Source organism: Lithobates pipiens, unplaced genomic scaffold (assembly GCF_037356315.1).
Source record: "Lithobates pipiens isolate NorthernLeopardFrog02 unplaced genomic scaffold, aLitPip1_a1.2 Scaffold_19, whole genome shotgun sequence".
NCBI lineage: Eukaryota > Metazoa > Chordata > Amphibia > Anura > Ranidae > Lithobates > Lithobates pipiens.
In genome coordinates this window covers 438,556,670-438,574,091 of record NW_027507764.1, presented here as the reverse complement: position 1 = coordinate 438,574,091, position 17,422 = coordinate 438,556,670, and the positions used below count along the sequence as shown (strand labels likewise).

At 46.4% G+C, this 17,422-nt stretch overlaps 1 protein-coding gene across 5 annotated transcripts in view; it reads left to right on the top strand.

Annotated features, from left to right (window-relative positions):
• The window catches only part of PRKDC (protein kinase, DNA-activated, catalytic subunit), a 794,135-nt gene that overhangs the window by 595,447 nt on the left and 181,266 nt on the right, over positions 1–17,422 (top strand). For all 5 annotated transcript variants that reach the window (XR_013277654.1, XR_013277655.1, XM_077492661.1 and 2 more), the window contains exons 64-69: positions 9,507–9,645; positions 10,999–11,184; positions 11,281–11,505; positions 11,589–11,697; positions 13,683–13,794; positions 13,915–14,101. Coding sequence is in view for 3 of the 5 variants with exons in the window: in XM_077492661.1 (XP_077348787.1) it covers positions 9,507–9,645; positions 10,999–11,184; positions 11,281–11,505; positions 11,589–11,697; positions 13,683–13,794; positions 13,915–14,101 (958 nt within the window). In the remaining 2 variants the exon portion in view is untranslated. The remainder of the gene's footprint in view (positions 1–9,506; positions 9,646–10,998; positions 11,185–11,280; positions 11,506–11,588; positions 11,698–13,682; positions 13,795–13,914; positions 14,102–17,422) is intronic.

Below are 17,422 nucleotides of genomic sequence, written 5' to 3'. Positions count from 1 at the left end.
AACTGATTCATTCAGTTTGTTTAGTTTTAAATATCTGTGATTGGCCAGAGCTAATCACATGGTACAGATGGGCTATGATTGGCCCTGTCTGTACTATGTGATCATACTGACAAATCACAGCTAGCAACACAATTGTATACATTGGATGACATGAAAGGAAGCCATCCATTGTTTACAACTGTCATGTGACCTGTTGTGATTGGTCACAGGTTTCACATGATATTGGCTGTCTGGTGGACGCAGCCGGTGACAGATTGCATCACCACAGGGCTATGCAATCCGAGAGGGTGAAGTCCACCTGGATCGACGAGAAGCCTGTCATTTCATTATAGGCTGGGTGGGAAGTCGTTAAAGCCCAAAGCAAACTTTTACTATATTGTAGCTTACCAATTGTTAGATGCAGTAGTTACATTTGTTTTCTTTTTTAGGCTTTCTTTCCTTTAATTTCACCTGGTAATTCAGCCGTTAAGTCTGTTGTTTTTGAACAGAACAAATTCTCCTACAATTAATGCAATTTTGGGTGTTGAGATAATACATTGAACACTAACAGGGGTGCTTAAAATGATCAGATTTTATTTATTCATGTAAAACCTTTATCCCAAAAAACAAAACAAAAAATGTTGCTGTAACTGCAGTATGAGTTGGAGTTTGGCTTGCATTTGTTAGAGTATCTAAATATGCTAGTACATCTAACACTCCCCCTGAGTGAAAATACTGCTGTCTCTGCTCCTTCATCTGGAGTGGAGTACTGTAATCCAATTTTTAGCTTTGTGTTTAATGCCGCATTAAGTGACCTGGAATACACATTTCTCTTACGTTCACCGACTGACACAGCTCCTTTCTTAGACAATTGGGTTGTTTCGCCACCTTCAGGAGACTAGGCAGAACATGTTAACATGTACAACAAAACCAGAACTTTCTAGTTCCGTCCAAGGGGCAGTCCATTAGGTAACAACTCCCCAGCCTGCCTCCTGCAGCCTCAGATTTTTTCTGCCTAGTGAAGGAGAAGGACCTAGGAACCCTGTGGGCCCATCGGCCCATGGATTTTTTCTGCAGAAATTTGCCTTTTGTGCAAGATTAAAGAGGAAGTAAACCCCTTTAAACCACTTTGACCTACAGGTAAGCCTAGATTAAGGCTTACCTGTAGGTCCAAGCAATATCTCCTAAACCTATATGGTTTAGGAGATATTTGCCCGAAAATGGGCACCGCTGTCTACGGCGCATGCGCCGTAGACAGCGGCGCGCAGGCGCACTAAATGCGGCAAGTCCAAGAATGGATTTGCCTAATTTGTCGACTCCCGTGCGCATGCGCGGGAGTGACGTCATCGCGGCTTTGCCGAATGGCAGCGGAGGAGCTGCGAGACGCGACTCCCGTGCGCATGCACGGGAGTGACGTCATCGCGGCTTCGCCGCTGTCATTGGTCGGAGCTGCGAGACGCCACCAGCAAGATGGATGCGGCGGACTACAGGGATCAGCGGTGACTTCGCTGGCTCCTGTGTCAGGTAAGTGACACATAATGAGCTACTATGCGATGCATAGTAGTCCATTATGCTTTACCTTTGCAGGGAAAAAAAGAGGAAGTAAACCCATTAGGGTTTACTTCCTCTTTAAGATCCTGTGATCTGCTATCAACAGCCGGCTTGGTGACAGGCTGGATACCCTTATGCTTGTAGTCTCCCCAGCCTGGCCAGCGAGCATGTGCAGACCAGAGCTTTGTGCTGGGTCGGCCATGACATGCCCCCCAGCTCCAGGGGCGGCCGGTGAGCATAATGTTCCGGGTCACACATATGACCGGGCTACTGATGTCTGTGCCACAGTGTGCCAGGCTAGCAGCCACCCCGTACTGATCGGAGAGTGGGTCTGTGATGGAATGTTCCCCAGCTCGTCAGGACTGCCAAGTACAGCTCTCTCTCTGCCTCGGTGGGGCTGAGCAGCTGGGCATTCCCTAGGAGGTTGATTCGGGGGTCCCTCTCTTCTCTCCCTGTCTTTCCTCCCCCCCTCCCTGTGGGGGATGCGGCATAGCCTGCTGAGCGGTGTGTGTGCCATAGACAGGGGCTCCAAGGGGTGGGGGGCTCTCACCTGCGGTGGGGGGTGCACTGGATATCTGTGCCCTGGATGTCTGTAGGTCTCTCCTCTGGGTGTCTGGAGTCTGTGTCTGCTGATCGCTGTAGCGCAGTTTGCCATTTCCTCTGCCTGTTTTCACTGTCCCTCATTGCATACAGTGCTCGGCAGCCATTTTTGGTGTGACCAGGGAGAAGCATGGTCTGACTCCATGTTACTGTGGTCTGGCGGCCATTTTCCCTGTGACTATGTCCTTTATACTGGACACTCGGCAGCCATTTTGTTGAAGCCTGAACACATTTTTCATGCTCAGCGCTGTACTCTGAGGCTCAGCACAGCACGGTTTTGTCTCACAGGCACCTGGGAGCTGACACAGGACACGGGCATACCTAGCTGGACAGAGCAGAACTCGGTCCTGTGGTGGGGGTTCCTCAGCCTGCAGAAGTTATGGGTGGGACCATCACTGTCCTAAGTCCCCAACAGGTGCCAGACAGGGTAGGGTCAGCATGGCTTCAAAAACCAGTGTTTCTTCCCCCGAAATCCAGGCAATTGCAATCGATTTGCCTGCAGACAGTGCAGTGCCTCTGGACGCTTTGTTAGCGGCCCTTAACACGTTCATTGGCAAGATGGAGGTGGTGTGTGGGCGCACAGGTGGTACAAAGCGAGGATGAGTACCTGTATGGGTCCGTGCGCGGTAAAGCAAATGTTAGAACACTTATCACAGCTGTGCGTGATACCCTGAAAGTTCAGGATACAATAGATCCCTCTGCTGATGTAATGGTCCCTTTTGGATCCCGTAAGCCAGCCCGTACACCTAAGGTGTTTCCGTATCTGACATATTTCGATAAGTTCATATACAAGGAATGGTGGTTGACCACAACTGACCTTTTCGGTCCTTAAATACATGGTCGGAGCCTTCTCAAAAAATGGTCGGCTCCTCCGGTCGTGGACCCCCCAGTATCCAGGTTAAACAAAGTAACCACAATCCCGGTAGAGGGGACTCCTGTCTTTAAGGATCCCACGAACAGGAAGGCTGAGGCAGTGGCTCGTTCCTTGTTTACAGTTGTGGGGTCAGCAATGCGACCAGTACTGGCATCCGCACTTGTGTCACAGACACTTATTGAGTGGGCAAAACGTTTGCACCACAAATTGGGGGAACAGGCTTCCCCTGTCTGCGTGGGACTAGCAGACCAATTAGTGCAAGGCCTTAAGGACCTTTGTGACGGGGCCCTGGATACCCTCCCTCTGTTATCCAAAGCTTCAGTGTCAGCGGTGGTGCTGAGGCGCCTGATTTGGCTAAAATGCTGGTCGGCTGATCAGGCATCTAAAAAAAAAAGCCCTGACAGATTTACAGATTTACCCTTCCTTGGGGAGCAGCTCTTTGAAGCCCCATTGAATGACATTGTTGAAAATGCCACAGGTGGTAAGAGTACCCTACTCCCACAGGCCAGGAAGGCTAAGGAGCCATGCTGTAGGCAAGGGCCCTCATTTTCCACTCACAAACAGCTTTTTCGTCCGCCTGGGGCTCCGGCTAAACATCCCCAGCCTGACAGGACGACCTCTGAAGGACAAAAGCATCCCTGGAACCGCAAGTCTAACAAGCCTGCGAGCACGAGTGCTACCGAATGATGGTTTGCCCCCACCAGCAACACAGGTGGGGTTCGCCTTTGGGAGTTTGCAGCCTGGTGGGCCTCTCAGCTGTCCGACCAATGGGTCTGCTATCTGATTTCCTCTTGCTAAAAGATAGTTTCTCTCTTGGCCACCAAACAGATTCTTCCCCTCCAGCATACCCATACGCCCGGCTCGCCAGGAGGCCCTAATCGGGGCGGTAAGGGACCTGATGAGTCGCGGGGTGATAGTACCAGTTCCAGAGCCGGAGAGGTTCCAGGGGTTCTACTCCAATCTGTAGTCCCCAAAAAGGAAGGGGTGTGTCCAGTCTTGGACCTAAAAGTCCTTAATTACTTTGTCAAAGTACAGTTTTTCAGAATGGAATCAGTTCGCTCAGTAGTCGCTGCACTCCATCAAGGGGACTCCCTGGCGTCTTTGGACATCCAGGATGCGTACCTGCACATGCCCATATGCCTTCAGTATCAGAAGTTTCTGCGATTTGCAGTTGGGGAAGCCCACTACTAGTTTGTGGCTCTCCCTTTTGGCTTGGCGCTCCGAGTCTTTACCAAGGTATTAGCTCCTGCTTTGGCGTTGTTGTGACAACTCGGGATCGCAGTCGTAGGTTACCTAGGCAATCTCCTCCTGAGAGCATCTTCTTCTTAGAATTAGAGGAGGATGTGGCGATCACCATGCAGACCCTGCAGGAATTTGTGTGGCTGTTGGACCTAAAGAAGTCGGTGATCGTACCGACTCAGCGCTTGGAGTACCTAGGTTTACTGCTGGACTCCATGGAAGCGAAAGTTTTTCTCCCTTCAGACAAGCTGCAGACTCTCAGAGCCGTGGTAAAACTGCTGATGCACCGCGGGAGGTCGTCGCTATGCTTTGCATGCGAGTCCTGGACTCGCGGTAGCCTCTTTCGAGGCAGTACCGTATGCACAGTTTCACACGAGTCTTGCAGAAGTAGATCTTGACAAAATGGGACAAATGTCCATTATCCCTGGATTGACAGATTCAGGTGAGCCAGTCAGTTAGGGACTCCCTGGTCTGGTGGCTGAGATCCCCGGCACTTGGGTCCGAGAAGTCGTTCCTACCTTTGAATTGGACAGTGATCACAACAGACGCCAGCCTAACCGCAGTTATGGGAGTTAAGTCGACCCAGGGCCTCTGGTCGGAGGAGGAATCCAAGCTGCCGATCAATGTGCTCAAGCTGCGAGTGATCAGGCTATGCCTCTCCACGTGGTCGATAAGACCAGGGAATCCGATCAGGATCCAGTCAGACAACGCCACGGCGGTGGCATATGTCAATCATCAAGGAGGAACAAGAAGCTCAGCCGCTCACATCCTTCAGTGGGCAGAGCGACAGGTAACGGCCCTATCGGCCATTTGAGTCCCGGTAGTGGAGAATTGGCAGGCGGACTACCTAAGTCACCAGATGCTGGACCCAGGAGAATGGGCATTGCATCTGGAGGTGTTCAGACTACTGTGCCTGCGATGGGGCACTCTAGATATGGATCTTCTGGCCTCCCGTCTCAATCAGAAGGTGCCGAGATTCGTGTCCAGGAGAAGAGATCCTTGCAGACACGCTGGTGGCTCAGTGGCGTCAGTACCAGCTGATCTAAGCCTTTCCTCCGCTAAAGCTACTACTATGCCTGCTCCGCAGAGTGGAGGCCGAGGGGTTCCCAGTAATACTGATTGCCCCAGCGTCCATGGTACGCAGACCTAGTGCTCCTGGTGGCTGATGCCCCCTGGTGACTGGCATTACGAGAGGACCTTCTGTCTCAGTCTGATTCTCCATCCTGCTTTACCATCGCTGGTTTTAACGGCATGGCTATTGAGAGCCAGGTGTTGAGGATCCGGGGCCTTTCGGACTCTTCTTCTCGGAAGATATATCATTGTACCTGGAAGGCCTACATCTCAATGTGTGAGAAGAAAGGATGGCGTCCGGCTCCTTTTCTATATCCAGGATCCTGCTGTTTTTACAGAAATTGGCCTTAAGCACCATTAAATGACAAATATCAGCCTTGGCTGTCTTTTTTCAGTGACCCCTGGCGTCTCACTCTCTAGTGAGCACTTTTGTTCAAGGGGTCCGGCATGTAGTTCCTCCGGTGCGTCCACTGCTACCCCATGGGATCTGAACCTGGTGTTATCTGCACTTCAGAAACCGCCATTTGAGAATATCAGAGAGATCCCTCTGTTGACTCTTTGCCAGAAAGTGGTTTTCCTAGTGGCCATTACATCGGGCAGGAGGGTTTCGTAACTGGAGGCCTTGTCTTGCAAGTCACCCTATCTGGTTATCCACAAGGATAAGGTGATCTTGAGTCTGCAAACTTCTTTTCTGTCGAAGGTGGTTTTCGGTGTTCCGAGACATTGTGTTACCATCTCTGTGTCCTAAACTGACACATCCTATGGAGGTGGCCCTACATTCCCTGGATGTGGTCTGGGCTCTGAGGGTGTATTTGTTTGGTATTGCTCCCTTTCGGAAGTCAGACTCCTTGTTTGTTTCAGTGGCAGGTCCGAAAAAAGGCATGGTGGTCTCGTTGGCCACCATTTCCAGGTGGATGAGACAGATTGTAGTACAGGCCGACGCCTTGAAGGGGCAGGCCCCCCCCTTTCCTGGCGTGGCCCATTCCACCAGGGCAATTGGAACGTCTTGTGTCTTCTGACATCAAGCGCCTGTCTAAGCAGCGACTTGGTCGCCTGTTCACACCTTTACAAAATTCTACAAGGTAGATGTCAGTGCATCGGCTGATGCCTGTTTTGGCCGCAAAGTTTTGCAGGTGGCCGTGTAATTGCAATTGCACTTAATTTTTTTCTGTTTTTCAGTAACTTTTTTTTTTCCACAAAATTGTTTTTTATTTAATTTCTTGAAAAGGTTACAAGATCAGTGTGCCGTACAGTCAACATAACATTTTGCGGTGTATTAGATAACTAGATATAACATTGGGAGAGTACTAGGCATTGTTCAGGGCAACTAGTCTTGTATTTGAGCATAATAATAAGGAGTCCTCCCAGTATGTGCCGCCGCTCGAGGCTAGCCCTCAAAAGCGGATGGAACAGTGTCGGTGGGGACATTGCTAACATGCCCAAGCAATGGAAGATTCGGTTCCAGAGGGGTTAGTCTCTACCTCGCAGCCTGGGCAAAGAGAGAACACATTAGTGTAGAGGGGACCAGTCACGGGCAGCGACACAGAGGGAGGGATGGACAGGAGGGGGAGGTAAGAGAAATAGTGAAAGGTAAGGAAAGGAAGGGGCTGGGGGGATGAGAGAAAGGGAAAGAGTAGGGACCGCTCTCCGTCCCGGCCCCCACTGAGGGTTTGTGGGCATGGGGTCCCACTAGTCAGTTCCAGATAACATGGTAGGGGGTGTAAAATAAGATTTATAGTGCTCTGTGGTTTTAAAATGAATCCAGCAGGCCCAGGTGGCCGTGAAGCTTTGCAGGCGTTCTTGGGAAATATGAATCAATTCCTCCATTTCCTCGATCTTCGAGATCCTCACTAACCATTCTCTAATGGATGGCGTGTCCACCGATTGCCAATGTACCGGAATGCAAAGCCTAGCAGCATTGACCATATGCATGGCAAGTGACTTGTGGTAGAGTCTCTTAGGCAAGTTCGAGTGATGTAAAAGGTATTGCGCTGGGCTAAAATCTAGGGGGAGTGTAGTGACTCGTGTTAGGGCATGCACCTCTCTCCAATACTGTTGGATTAAAGTACACTCCCACCAGACATGGAGCATCGAGCCCACCGCCCTCCTGCATCTCCAGCAAATGTTTGAGATTGTGGGTGAGAATTGGTGCAGGAGGGCTGGGGTCCTGTACCATTTGGTTGCAATCTTGTAACAATTTTCTTGGATTGCTACATTTAATGAGCCTTTGTGAATATATTCACATATGTCTTCCCAATTATCATCCGTAAGGGGCACCTGGAGGTCCCTTTCCCAGGACAATCGTGACGCGTCCCCGCTGGGTGTGGAACAATTCCCCTGCAGTAGGGTGTATATGTAAGATATTAGGTGCCTTTGAGGAGTAGAGCGTGTGAGTAGGGACTCAAAGGCAGTAAGCTGTCTGCTCCACTGTGATGATGGATCTGGCGTCATGAGGAAGTGTCGCAGCTGCCTATAGGACCAGAAGGGGAATGTTTTAGTGCGTGATGAGGATACCAAGTCTTCATAGGGACGTAAGCGTCCCCTGTGAAAAAGTTTGTGTGCCAGTACTTCCTCATGAGGCCATTCCCTTTGAAGAAATGTTCCAGAGTCTCCAGGGGGAAAGTCAGGATTCCCCCGCAGGGGGGTCCACGAACCTGGGTAAGAGGACAAATGAAAGGGTACCATGGTCTTCCTGAAGGTTGTCAAGGTAGGGTAGATAAAGGGGTGTGTCACCAAGCCTCGGGGCCATAGAGAGGGTTTTGTCCAAGGGAGTAGATGTAGAAATGAATTTGTGAAAGAGTTCTCCAACATGACCCATGGCTTCTCATGTTTGTGGACTTTCCAGTCCACCAGCCTGGTCAAATGACAGGCTAGATAGTACTTATGTATATCGGGTAACCCGATCCCACCTTTGCTTTTGGCGCGTGTGAGCTGAAGGTAACTAATACGCGCAGTACCGTTTTTCCATATAAATGCGGTGCATGATTTTTTATACGAAGAGAAGAAGGACGGGGGAAGGTGAATGGGGATTGTCTGCATTAAATAGAGTAAGCACGGGAGAATTATCATTTTTACTAGGGCTGAACGCCAAAACCAGGAGACGTTAAGACTGGCCCAGTCCGTCAGGTCTGACTGTATTTTGGATAGCATGGGTATGAAGTTGCGGTGATAGAGCTCAGATAGTCTCCCGAGTATGTGTATTCCCAAATATGGAATGGAGTCCTGTTTCCATATGAATGGGAATGAAAAACACAGTAACTTTAAGTAAATGCTCTGTTGCATTTGTTACCGCTACTATTTTGAGGCGGTCTGTAGGTAGAGACGCCCAGATTGAGGAGCACTCTGTTTTTTTTTGTGTGTAAAAGTTCTATGCTGTTCCCACATCCTGTTTTTTGTGAGTGAAGTTTTTATGCTGTTTCTCACCCCTAGTTTTGGCACTGCTTGGGGATGTCCTGATGGTCTAAGAAAGGAGCTGTGTCAGTCAGTGAACGTAAGAGGAAAAATAGATTTTTTGTACTCGTAAAATCCTTTTCTCTGTAGTTCACCGACTGACACAGCACCCTCCCCTCCTATATTTTCTACTTTGTACTGCTTGTTGACGTACTGAGGCTGCAGGAGAGAGGCTGGACGGGTTGTTACCTAAGGGACCGCCCCTGGGCGGAACTAGAAAATTCTGGTTTTGTTGTACATGTTAACATGTTCTGCCTAGTCCTCTCCTGGAGGTAGCAAAGCAACCCAATGGTCTAACAATGGTCTAACAAAGGAGCTGTGTCAGTCGGTGAACTACAGAGAAAAGGATTTTACGGTGAGTAAAAAAAAAACAATTTTTTGTCATTTTATTATTGGAAAATATATTTGTTTTAATATCCCTGGTATTAGAATGGTGTGACAGTATTTGCACGGATGAACACAATTTGAGTACAGTTTGGACTGTTTTGAGGCACTTTATTTTAATAATTTTAATTCACAATTTTTTTTCTGTAATTGCCATAATTATAATTTAATAAACACTGTGAGCCAATTGATATACATTGATAATTTTGCACAATAAAACATTTTTTTGTAGACATTTAACAGATATGTATTTCCTTATTGTGCAGATTATGGTTAAATATCAGATCCATTATATATATATATATATATATATATATATATATATATATAATAACTTTTTATTTTTTTATTTTTTCAGATTGTATCGCTCCATTGGAGACTATGATGTTCTTCGAGGCATTTTTAGTGGGAAGATTGGAACAAAACCTATAACTCGAGAAGCCTTAACTGCAGAAGCAAAATCTGATTATGCCACAGCTGCAAAAATGTATGATGAAGTAAGTGGATCACTTCAGAAACTCTTGTCCTGATTGGGTCCACTTGCAAGTCAGTTTTAAGATTATTTACATAAAGTCAAACCTTCCCATATACTAAAGATTGCAAGCAAAATGCTTTATTTAAGGGCCAGTTCACACCAGAATGCAGTTTGGGAAATAGGCGTTCCGTGCACATTTTCTGCAATGTGTTCAAAATGCACTGCACTTTCGAACTGCAGCAGGTGTCAGTGTTTACTTAATGACACCGCAAACACAGTGCTTTTGCCTGCACCAAATCTACTTCTGTACCATGCACTTTGTTATTGTGCACTTTATTATACACGATTTATATTGTGATTTATATTGCGCCAATCGCTATTACGCAGCGCTTTACAATGTAAAGGACGGGGGGAGGCACACACAATTACAGTGCAGTTCAATACAAAGGGTACAGGAGGGCCCTTCTCATAGAGCTTACATTCTAAATGGAGGGGGTGGTGGTACAAAAGGTAATAGCTGCAGAGAATGATTTGATGGGGGTGGCTCTGGGACAGTTGTGGGTGTGGGATAAGCTTCCCTGAATAAATGAGTTTTCAAGGATTTCCTAATTAATTTTCCATCTACTGTAAGTGGAAAAGAGGGTCAACAATGCCCATTTGCAGCCTCACTGTGCCCATTTGCAGCCTCACTGTGCCCATTTGCAGCCTCACTGTGCCCATTTGCAGCCTCACTGTGCTCATTTGCAGCCTCACTGTGCTCATTTGCAGCCTCACTGTGCTCATTTGCAGCCTCACTGTGCTCATTTGCAGCCTCACTGTGCTCATTTGCAGCCTCACTGTGCTCATTTGCAGCCTCACTGACCTCATTTGCAGCCTCACTGACCTCATTTGCAGCCTCACTGTGCCCATCTGCAGGCCTCACTGTGTCCATCTGCAGCCCTCACTGTGTCCATCTGCAGCCTCATGTACCTGATCTCTAGAACACCAGCGCTGTGACATGCAGTCTAGTCGGTGGCCGTCCACTGTAACAAAGCCTCGCCTCCCCCGTGACTGAACACTAATTCAGTTTCACAGCAGTGAGTCAGTGTTCCACCTATCATGGACAAGGAGAAGGCGGGGCTTTGTTACACTGGGTGGTCGCAGACTAGATTGCATGTCACAGTGCCGGGAGATCAGGTGCGTGAGGCAGGTAGACTCGAGTATAACCCAAGGGCGGCTTTTACAGCACAAAAAAAAGTGCTGAAAAACTCGGCTTATACTCGAGAATATACATTATTTAATATATATTTTACTTTATTGGTTTCTTATTTGTGGCTGGAAAGTTGCTTGAATCCCTGATCAAGTGTCCTTTAATGTGCCAATCTGTTTTTCAAAGGCACTGCAGCATACCTTTCCAGATGGGGAACCTTCTGATGCAGAGAAGGATTTTTGGGAAATTGCTTCGATGGAATGCTACAATCACCTGACAGAATGGCAGCCGTTGGAATACTGCTCTACTCTCAACATTGACAGTGCAAACCCCCCAGATCTCAATAAAATATGGAATGATCCTTTTCATCAGGTGGTGTTATACATAGTTCACTATCACATGTACAGTATGGGCAGGAATGCTTTGCTATTTCTTTGTAACAATCTTTCATTTCATCTTTCATTGCAGGAAAATTATCTGCCTTACATGATCCGCAGTAAAGTAAAGTTGCTTCTTCATGGAAAGGATGACCAGTCTTTATTAACCTTTATTGATGAAGCCATGAAGGTGGAGCAGAGAAAAGTTTTGATGGAAACCTTGTACAGTCAGGAGATGAGTCTTCTCTACATAATGCAAGATGATTTTGACCGGGCTAAGTATTACATCAAAAATGGAATAGATGTGTTTATGCAGGTATGGACTTTGTTTGTTTTTGTTGCTGATTTGAGAGTCTGGTATGTTCTCAAACAAGTAGCATTTTGTGTTTTGCTTTCTAGAACTATTCAAGCATTGATTCACTGATGTGTCAAAGCAGATTAACTGAGCTACAGTCAGTTCAGGCTCTCTCAGAAACTCAGGATTTTATTGAATTCATCCGCGTTCCAGGTACATAGTTTTCTGACTGTATTGCTGTTGGATATCAACTGATATTGCCTATAGACACAAGCCTGTCTCTTTGCCACAAACTTAAAATGATTGTAAAGGTGAATAAAAAAAAAAAAAAAAACATGTCTATGCTTACCTGCTCTGTCCTGCACAGAGCGGCTGCAAACCTCGTCTTTTCTGGTCCCCCACCGGCTGGCGCTCCTTCTGTCCAGTGCTCCTGTGGGAAGCCGCTTCTCATGAGGGCATTTGTGCATGCTCACACTCGAGCCCTGCTGCTGTGCCTATTGGCTTTAAAACCACTTTAAGTTTAAGCTATTTACAAAATAAATAAAATCGCACTAGACAAGATAAACCAATACAGTCCGCAACAAATACTTCTTATCCTCAGTGGATCTCTGCAATTTAAGCTTGGTCTTTATTTCTTCAGCTCCCCTACCCTGTATTGAAGTAGTCTAATTTTTCACATAGGAAATCTTCTATTATTTACTTGATTAGGAAGTAATTGGTTCCTACTATCCACATCAAACCGTATAGAAGTTTTCAGGCAGGTCATAAATTATGCTTTTATCTGAACTTTTCCTCCTGGTGGGGGAGCAATACCTGCTTGGGAACACAATGATTATTGTTAGTAGCTATGACTGCTGCCAATAATCACATGCTAGAAATTAAACATGCTGGTTGTACCCAAGTTGATCTTTGGTACAATCAGCCTTTCCATAGATGGTTCAAATCTCAGCCAGTCTCTGCTGCACCGGCCAAGATTCAAACCATCTATGGCCGGCTTTAATTTGGTATACTCCCCTGGACAGTTTTCATTTTGATTATATTGGTTTATACAATGGCAAAATAGAATTAATCTTGAAACCCTTGTGATTGTAAGGGTTTTTTTTTTTTAAATAACATATCATACTGACCTCCACTGTTCAACTCTTAATGCATCAAGGTGAAAAAACACAAAGGTTTACAACCCCTTTAACATTACCTAATTCTTTAAAACAGAGTTTATTTTAACTGGTCATAAATGGTCTTCAGTACCAGTAACATTATCTTAACTTTTTGTGCAGTTCAGGATTTGAATATTTTTGTTATGGAAATGCACTATATCTTCCCATTATTTACTAATCAAATAACAGTGCCAGAAAATATGAAGAAAGGTGCCTTTGTGTTTCTCTGCAAGTATTGATAGCCCATCTTGCTTAATAAAGAATCCTTTAAAAAACAAAACAAAAAAATGTTTTACTCGTAATGGCAATCAGCGATTTTTATTGTGACTGCGACATTATGGCGGACACTTCAGACAATTTTGACACATTTTTGGGACCATTGGCATTAGTACAGCGATCAGTGCGATTAAAAATGCACTGATTGCTGTAAAAATTTTACTGGCAGTGAAGGGGTTAACCACTAGGGGGTAGTGTAGGGGTTAAGTGTGTGTGTGTTTTTTACTGTAGGGGGCGTGACTTGGCGTGTGACATCACTGATTTTCTTTACATATGACAGGGAACAGATGACCAGTGACAGGCTCACTAGGAAGCATGAGGAGAGGTTTGTTTACACTTACCTCTCCCCATTCTTCAGCTCTGTGACCTGATCGCGGGACACTGGAGGGGATTGGGTCCCACGCCCATGGTCACTGAGCTCAGGACCGGGTCACGAGTGTGCCGCCGGCGGAGTGTGCGCAGTCCACAGCTGAGCACTTAAAGAGCAACATACCTGTACATGCTTGTGCCCAGCCATGCCATTCTGCCGACTTATATCGGTGTGAGGCGGTCCTTAAGTGGTGAAAACAGTGCATTAAAATATTACTGCCTGTGATCAGTATGTGGGTACAGAATATTTCTCTCTTATCTTCCCTAATGTTCCTATTTCCATAATAGTAATATACCCCAAAAATGATTCAACATCAACAATGTGTGAAGTGTGGTGTTAAATTTTTAAAAACCATTGCTAAATTGCGATTTTTATGTTATGCAATAATATTATAGGCAACTTGGCATCTTTGCCTGCACTGAAAAGGTTGCTTAAGCTTTGGAAGAGTAGATACCCAGATGATAAAATGGACTCCATGAACATTTGGGATGACATCATTACTAACAGGTAGAGATATCTTGTTGCATATTCTTTATTTCATACACGAAAAAAGTAGTTCTGAAATCCAGTACCCCTGGTATAGATAATTTGAACCATCTCTCTGCATGTACATGATTTTGTTTTCAGGTGTTTTTTCCTTGATAAGATCCAAGAAAAACTTTCTATTCAGCATATGGATGAAAGTATGGAAATAGATAATAAAGCAGATGACAGTGAGGCGATGGAAGTAGACAAGAAGGAAGATGTCAGCTTTTTGATGAAAGAATGTAAATTTGTAATGAAAATGAAAATGGTGAACAGCGCCAGAAAACAGGTAATATTGTGGCACTACAACATCTGTCATAATAAATGTTATGTGTAAAATATATATATATATATTGTGGCAGCAGGCAGGTAAAATCACCTGGTTGTATTCAGGATGGGAAATATGTGTGCCCTAGATTCAGGCTTTATGCAGACCTTTACAATTAGAGGGGAAGAGTTAATGAGCCCAGCTGAAGTAAGTGGGCTCATTAAGACCTCTACAAAAAACCCCAGCATGCATAGGGAGATGCTCCATCCTGGAACCAGTTTTTGTGTTGTATAGACTGGGGAGTGTGACACCTGTTCTGTGCGGTGAGTTAACGCCTGTGTGGCAAACCTCTATGACAGGGACTGGGGCAGCACAAGGCTGCTCTCAGTTGTTAGACAGGGAAATCTAAGTGTGTAGTTAGAGGTCAAGCTGACCAGGATTTATTTTCATGTTTTATTTTGTTTGGCTGTTATATGTATCACTGCATGTAGCAGAAATAAACCGCATCTTTTGTTTTTTTGCACCTACAACGCTGTCTGCTGTGCCTGATTTTGTGTTGTGAACCCATCCAGGGGGTCACACACACCCGCTGCCGAGCTAACCCCTCACAGTTGGTGGAGAATTTTGGCAGTTTTTTTTTTTTAAAGGCCAGCATGGAGGAGATACTGAGACAGCTGGCTCTAGCAAATGCAAATCAGCAGCAAACAAATGCGGGTTTACAAAGGAGCCTTGCAGCTCAACAACAGAGCCTTGCAGCCCAGCAGCAGACAAATGCAACTTTGCAGCAGAGTCTGGAAAATCAGCAAAAGGCTCACCAGCAGAGTTTGGAAGCTCAGCAACAAGCCCAGCAGCAGACAAATGCAAATCAGCAGCAGATAAATGCAACTTTGCAGCAGAGTTTGGAAGCTCAGCAACAAGCCCAGCAGCAATCTGAAGCCCGCTTCATAGACCTGTTGCAGAAGCAAGAGCAGAGTTTTCAACAGAAAATAGAGACATTGATACAGCAACGTCCGCAGACCAATGAAGCAAGTGATTACAATAATACCGCATCCTTTGGTGTGAGCCGTTTATTGACAAAAATGACTGGAGAGGATGATCCGGAGGTGTTTTTGACCACATTTGAAAGGACTGCTGAAAGGGAAAAGTGGCCTAAGGAGCAATGGGCTGGACTGGTGGCCCCTCTGTTAACTGGGGAATCGCAGAAAGCTTATTATGACCTAGAGCCTGACCAAGCAAAAGACTATGTGGTGCTAAAAGCAGAAATATTGGCACGGGTGGGTGTCACCCTGGCCGTCCGGGCTCAGCGTGTGCATAATTGGACTTTTCAGGTTGGAAAACCCCCCAGGTCTCAAATGTATGATCTCATTCACCTGAGCAGGAAGTGGCTGCAGCCAGAGACTTTGACCGCACCAAACATTGTGGAACGTGTGGTTATGGATCGTTTCCTGAGAGCTCTTCCTACTGCCATCCAAAAATGGGTAAGCCATGGAGACCCAGAAAATGCAGATAAACTTGTGGATCTGGTTGAGAGGTACTTGGCTACAGAGAACTTGACCACCTCTTCCAGGGACTCACGGACTTTCCATCCTAAGACCAGATCATCCCCAGTGGCGGGTAAGATGACTCCAAGGGGTGAGGGTGGAGAGAGTGAGAGGGTGGGGGTTCTACCTAAGGTCTGGCGGGAGCAGCCCAGGAAGCCCATGCTGCAAGAGACAGTGAAAAAGATTTGCTACCGCTGCCGGCAAGAGGGACATATTGCAGCCAATTGCCCAGTTGTGGATGAGCCTATGCAATGTGACTTTATAAGGGAAAGACGTCAGTCGCTGTTTGCGACAGTTGCATGCACTGCCATTCGGGGACCTGAGAAACATTTATGTAAAATGTGTATTAATGGTAGAAATGTTGATGTGTTGCTGGATTCAGGTAGCCTGGTAACATTGATAAAAGCTGAATTAGTTACTACGGAGGTCTCTGGGAAGAACAGGGTGGCTGTTATTTGTGTGCATGGGGACACCCGAGAGTATCCTGTAACTTCAGTGTTTTTTGAGACCCCCAAAGGTAACCTCTCTCATCAGGTGGGGTTAGTGTCTCACTTACCACATGATGCTATTGTGGGAAGGGATTTTCCAAAATTCTGGGAACTCTGGGATTGTCCTGAGCCCCCCACTGGTGCCCCTATAAACCAGGAAGATGACCAGAATTCCTCTGGGGGTGGTGAGGACTCTCCTGAATTTCCCTTGTCGGTATTGGCGGGGGAAACTCGAGAAACTGGGGAGGAGCCAACATCCTCAGATGAAAACATGCCGTCTGTGGAGTTTTCGGATCTTGAGGTTCACAGGGAAAATTTTGCCACAGAACAGTTAAAAGACCCCACCCTAATAAAGGCACGGGAAAATGTGGTGAAAATAGATGGCGAGTTAGTGAACCCAGATAAGACTTGCCCTTATCCTTACTTCACTATGGAAAGGGACCTGCTGTATCGAGTGGCTCAAAGGGCAGAAGAACCCATTGAGCAACTTGTAGTGCCCAAACCTTACAGGAAGTTGGTGTTAGAATTGGCTCATGGGCACATTCTGGGAGGTCATCTGGGGACAGAGAAAACCAGAGAGAGGGTATTGCAGAGATTCTATTGGCCTGGGGTCATGAAGGAAATAGAACATTATTGTTCCTCCTGCCCTGTGTGTCAGAAGTCGGCACCTATGCCACATTTCCGTAACCCGCTGGTACCTCTTCCTATCATTGAGGTCCCCTTTGAAAGGATCGCAATGGATTTGGTAGGTCCGATAATGAAGTCCGCCAGGGGCCATCAGTACATTTTGGTTATATTGGACTATGCCACCCGTTATCCGGAAGCAATTCCTCTCCGAAATACCTCGGCCAAAACCATAGCCAAAGAGCTATCTCTTGTTTTTAGCCGCGTGAGTATTTGTAAGGAACTGCTTACGGACCAAGGTACACCCTTTATGTCCCGGGTTATGAAAGAATTATGCAAGTTGTACAAAGTGAAGCAATTGCGTACATCTGTGTATCACCCCCAAACAGATGGGTTGGTTGAAAGATTCAACAAAACCCTAAAACAAATGTTAAAGAAGGTGGTGGATAGAGATGGAAAGAATTGGGACTGTCTAATACCCTATCTGATGTTTGCCATTAGGGAGGTACCCCAATCCTCTACGGGTTTCTCACCCTTCGAGTTGCTCTATGGGAGACACCCAAGAGGGCTGCTGGATATCGCCAAGGAAACTTGGGAAAATGAGAGTTCTCCTCACAGGAGTGTGATTGAGCATGTCGCCCTGATGCAAGACAGAATTGCACAGGTAATGCCAATTGTAAAGGAACATT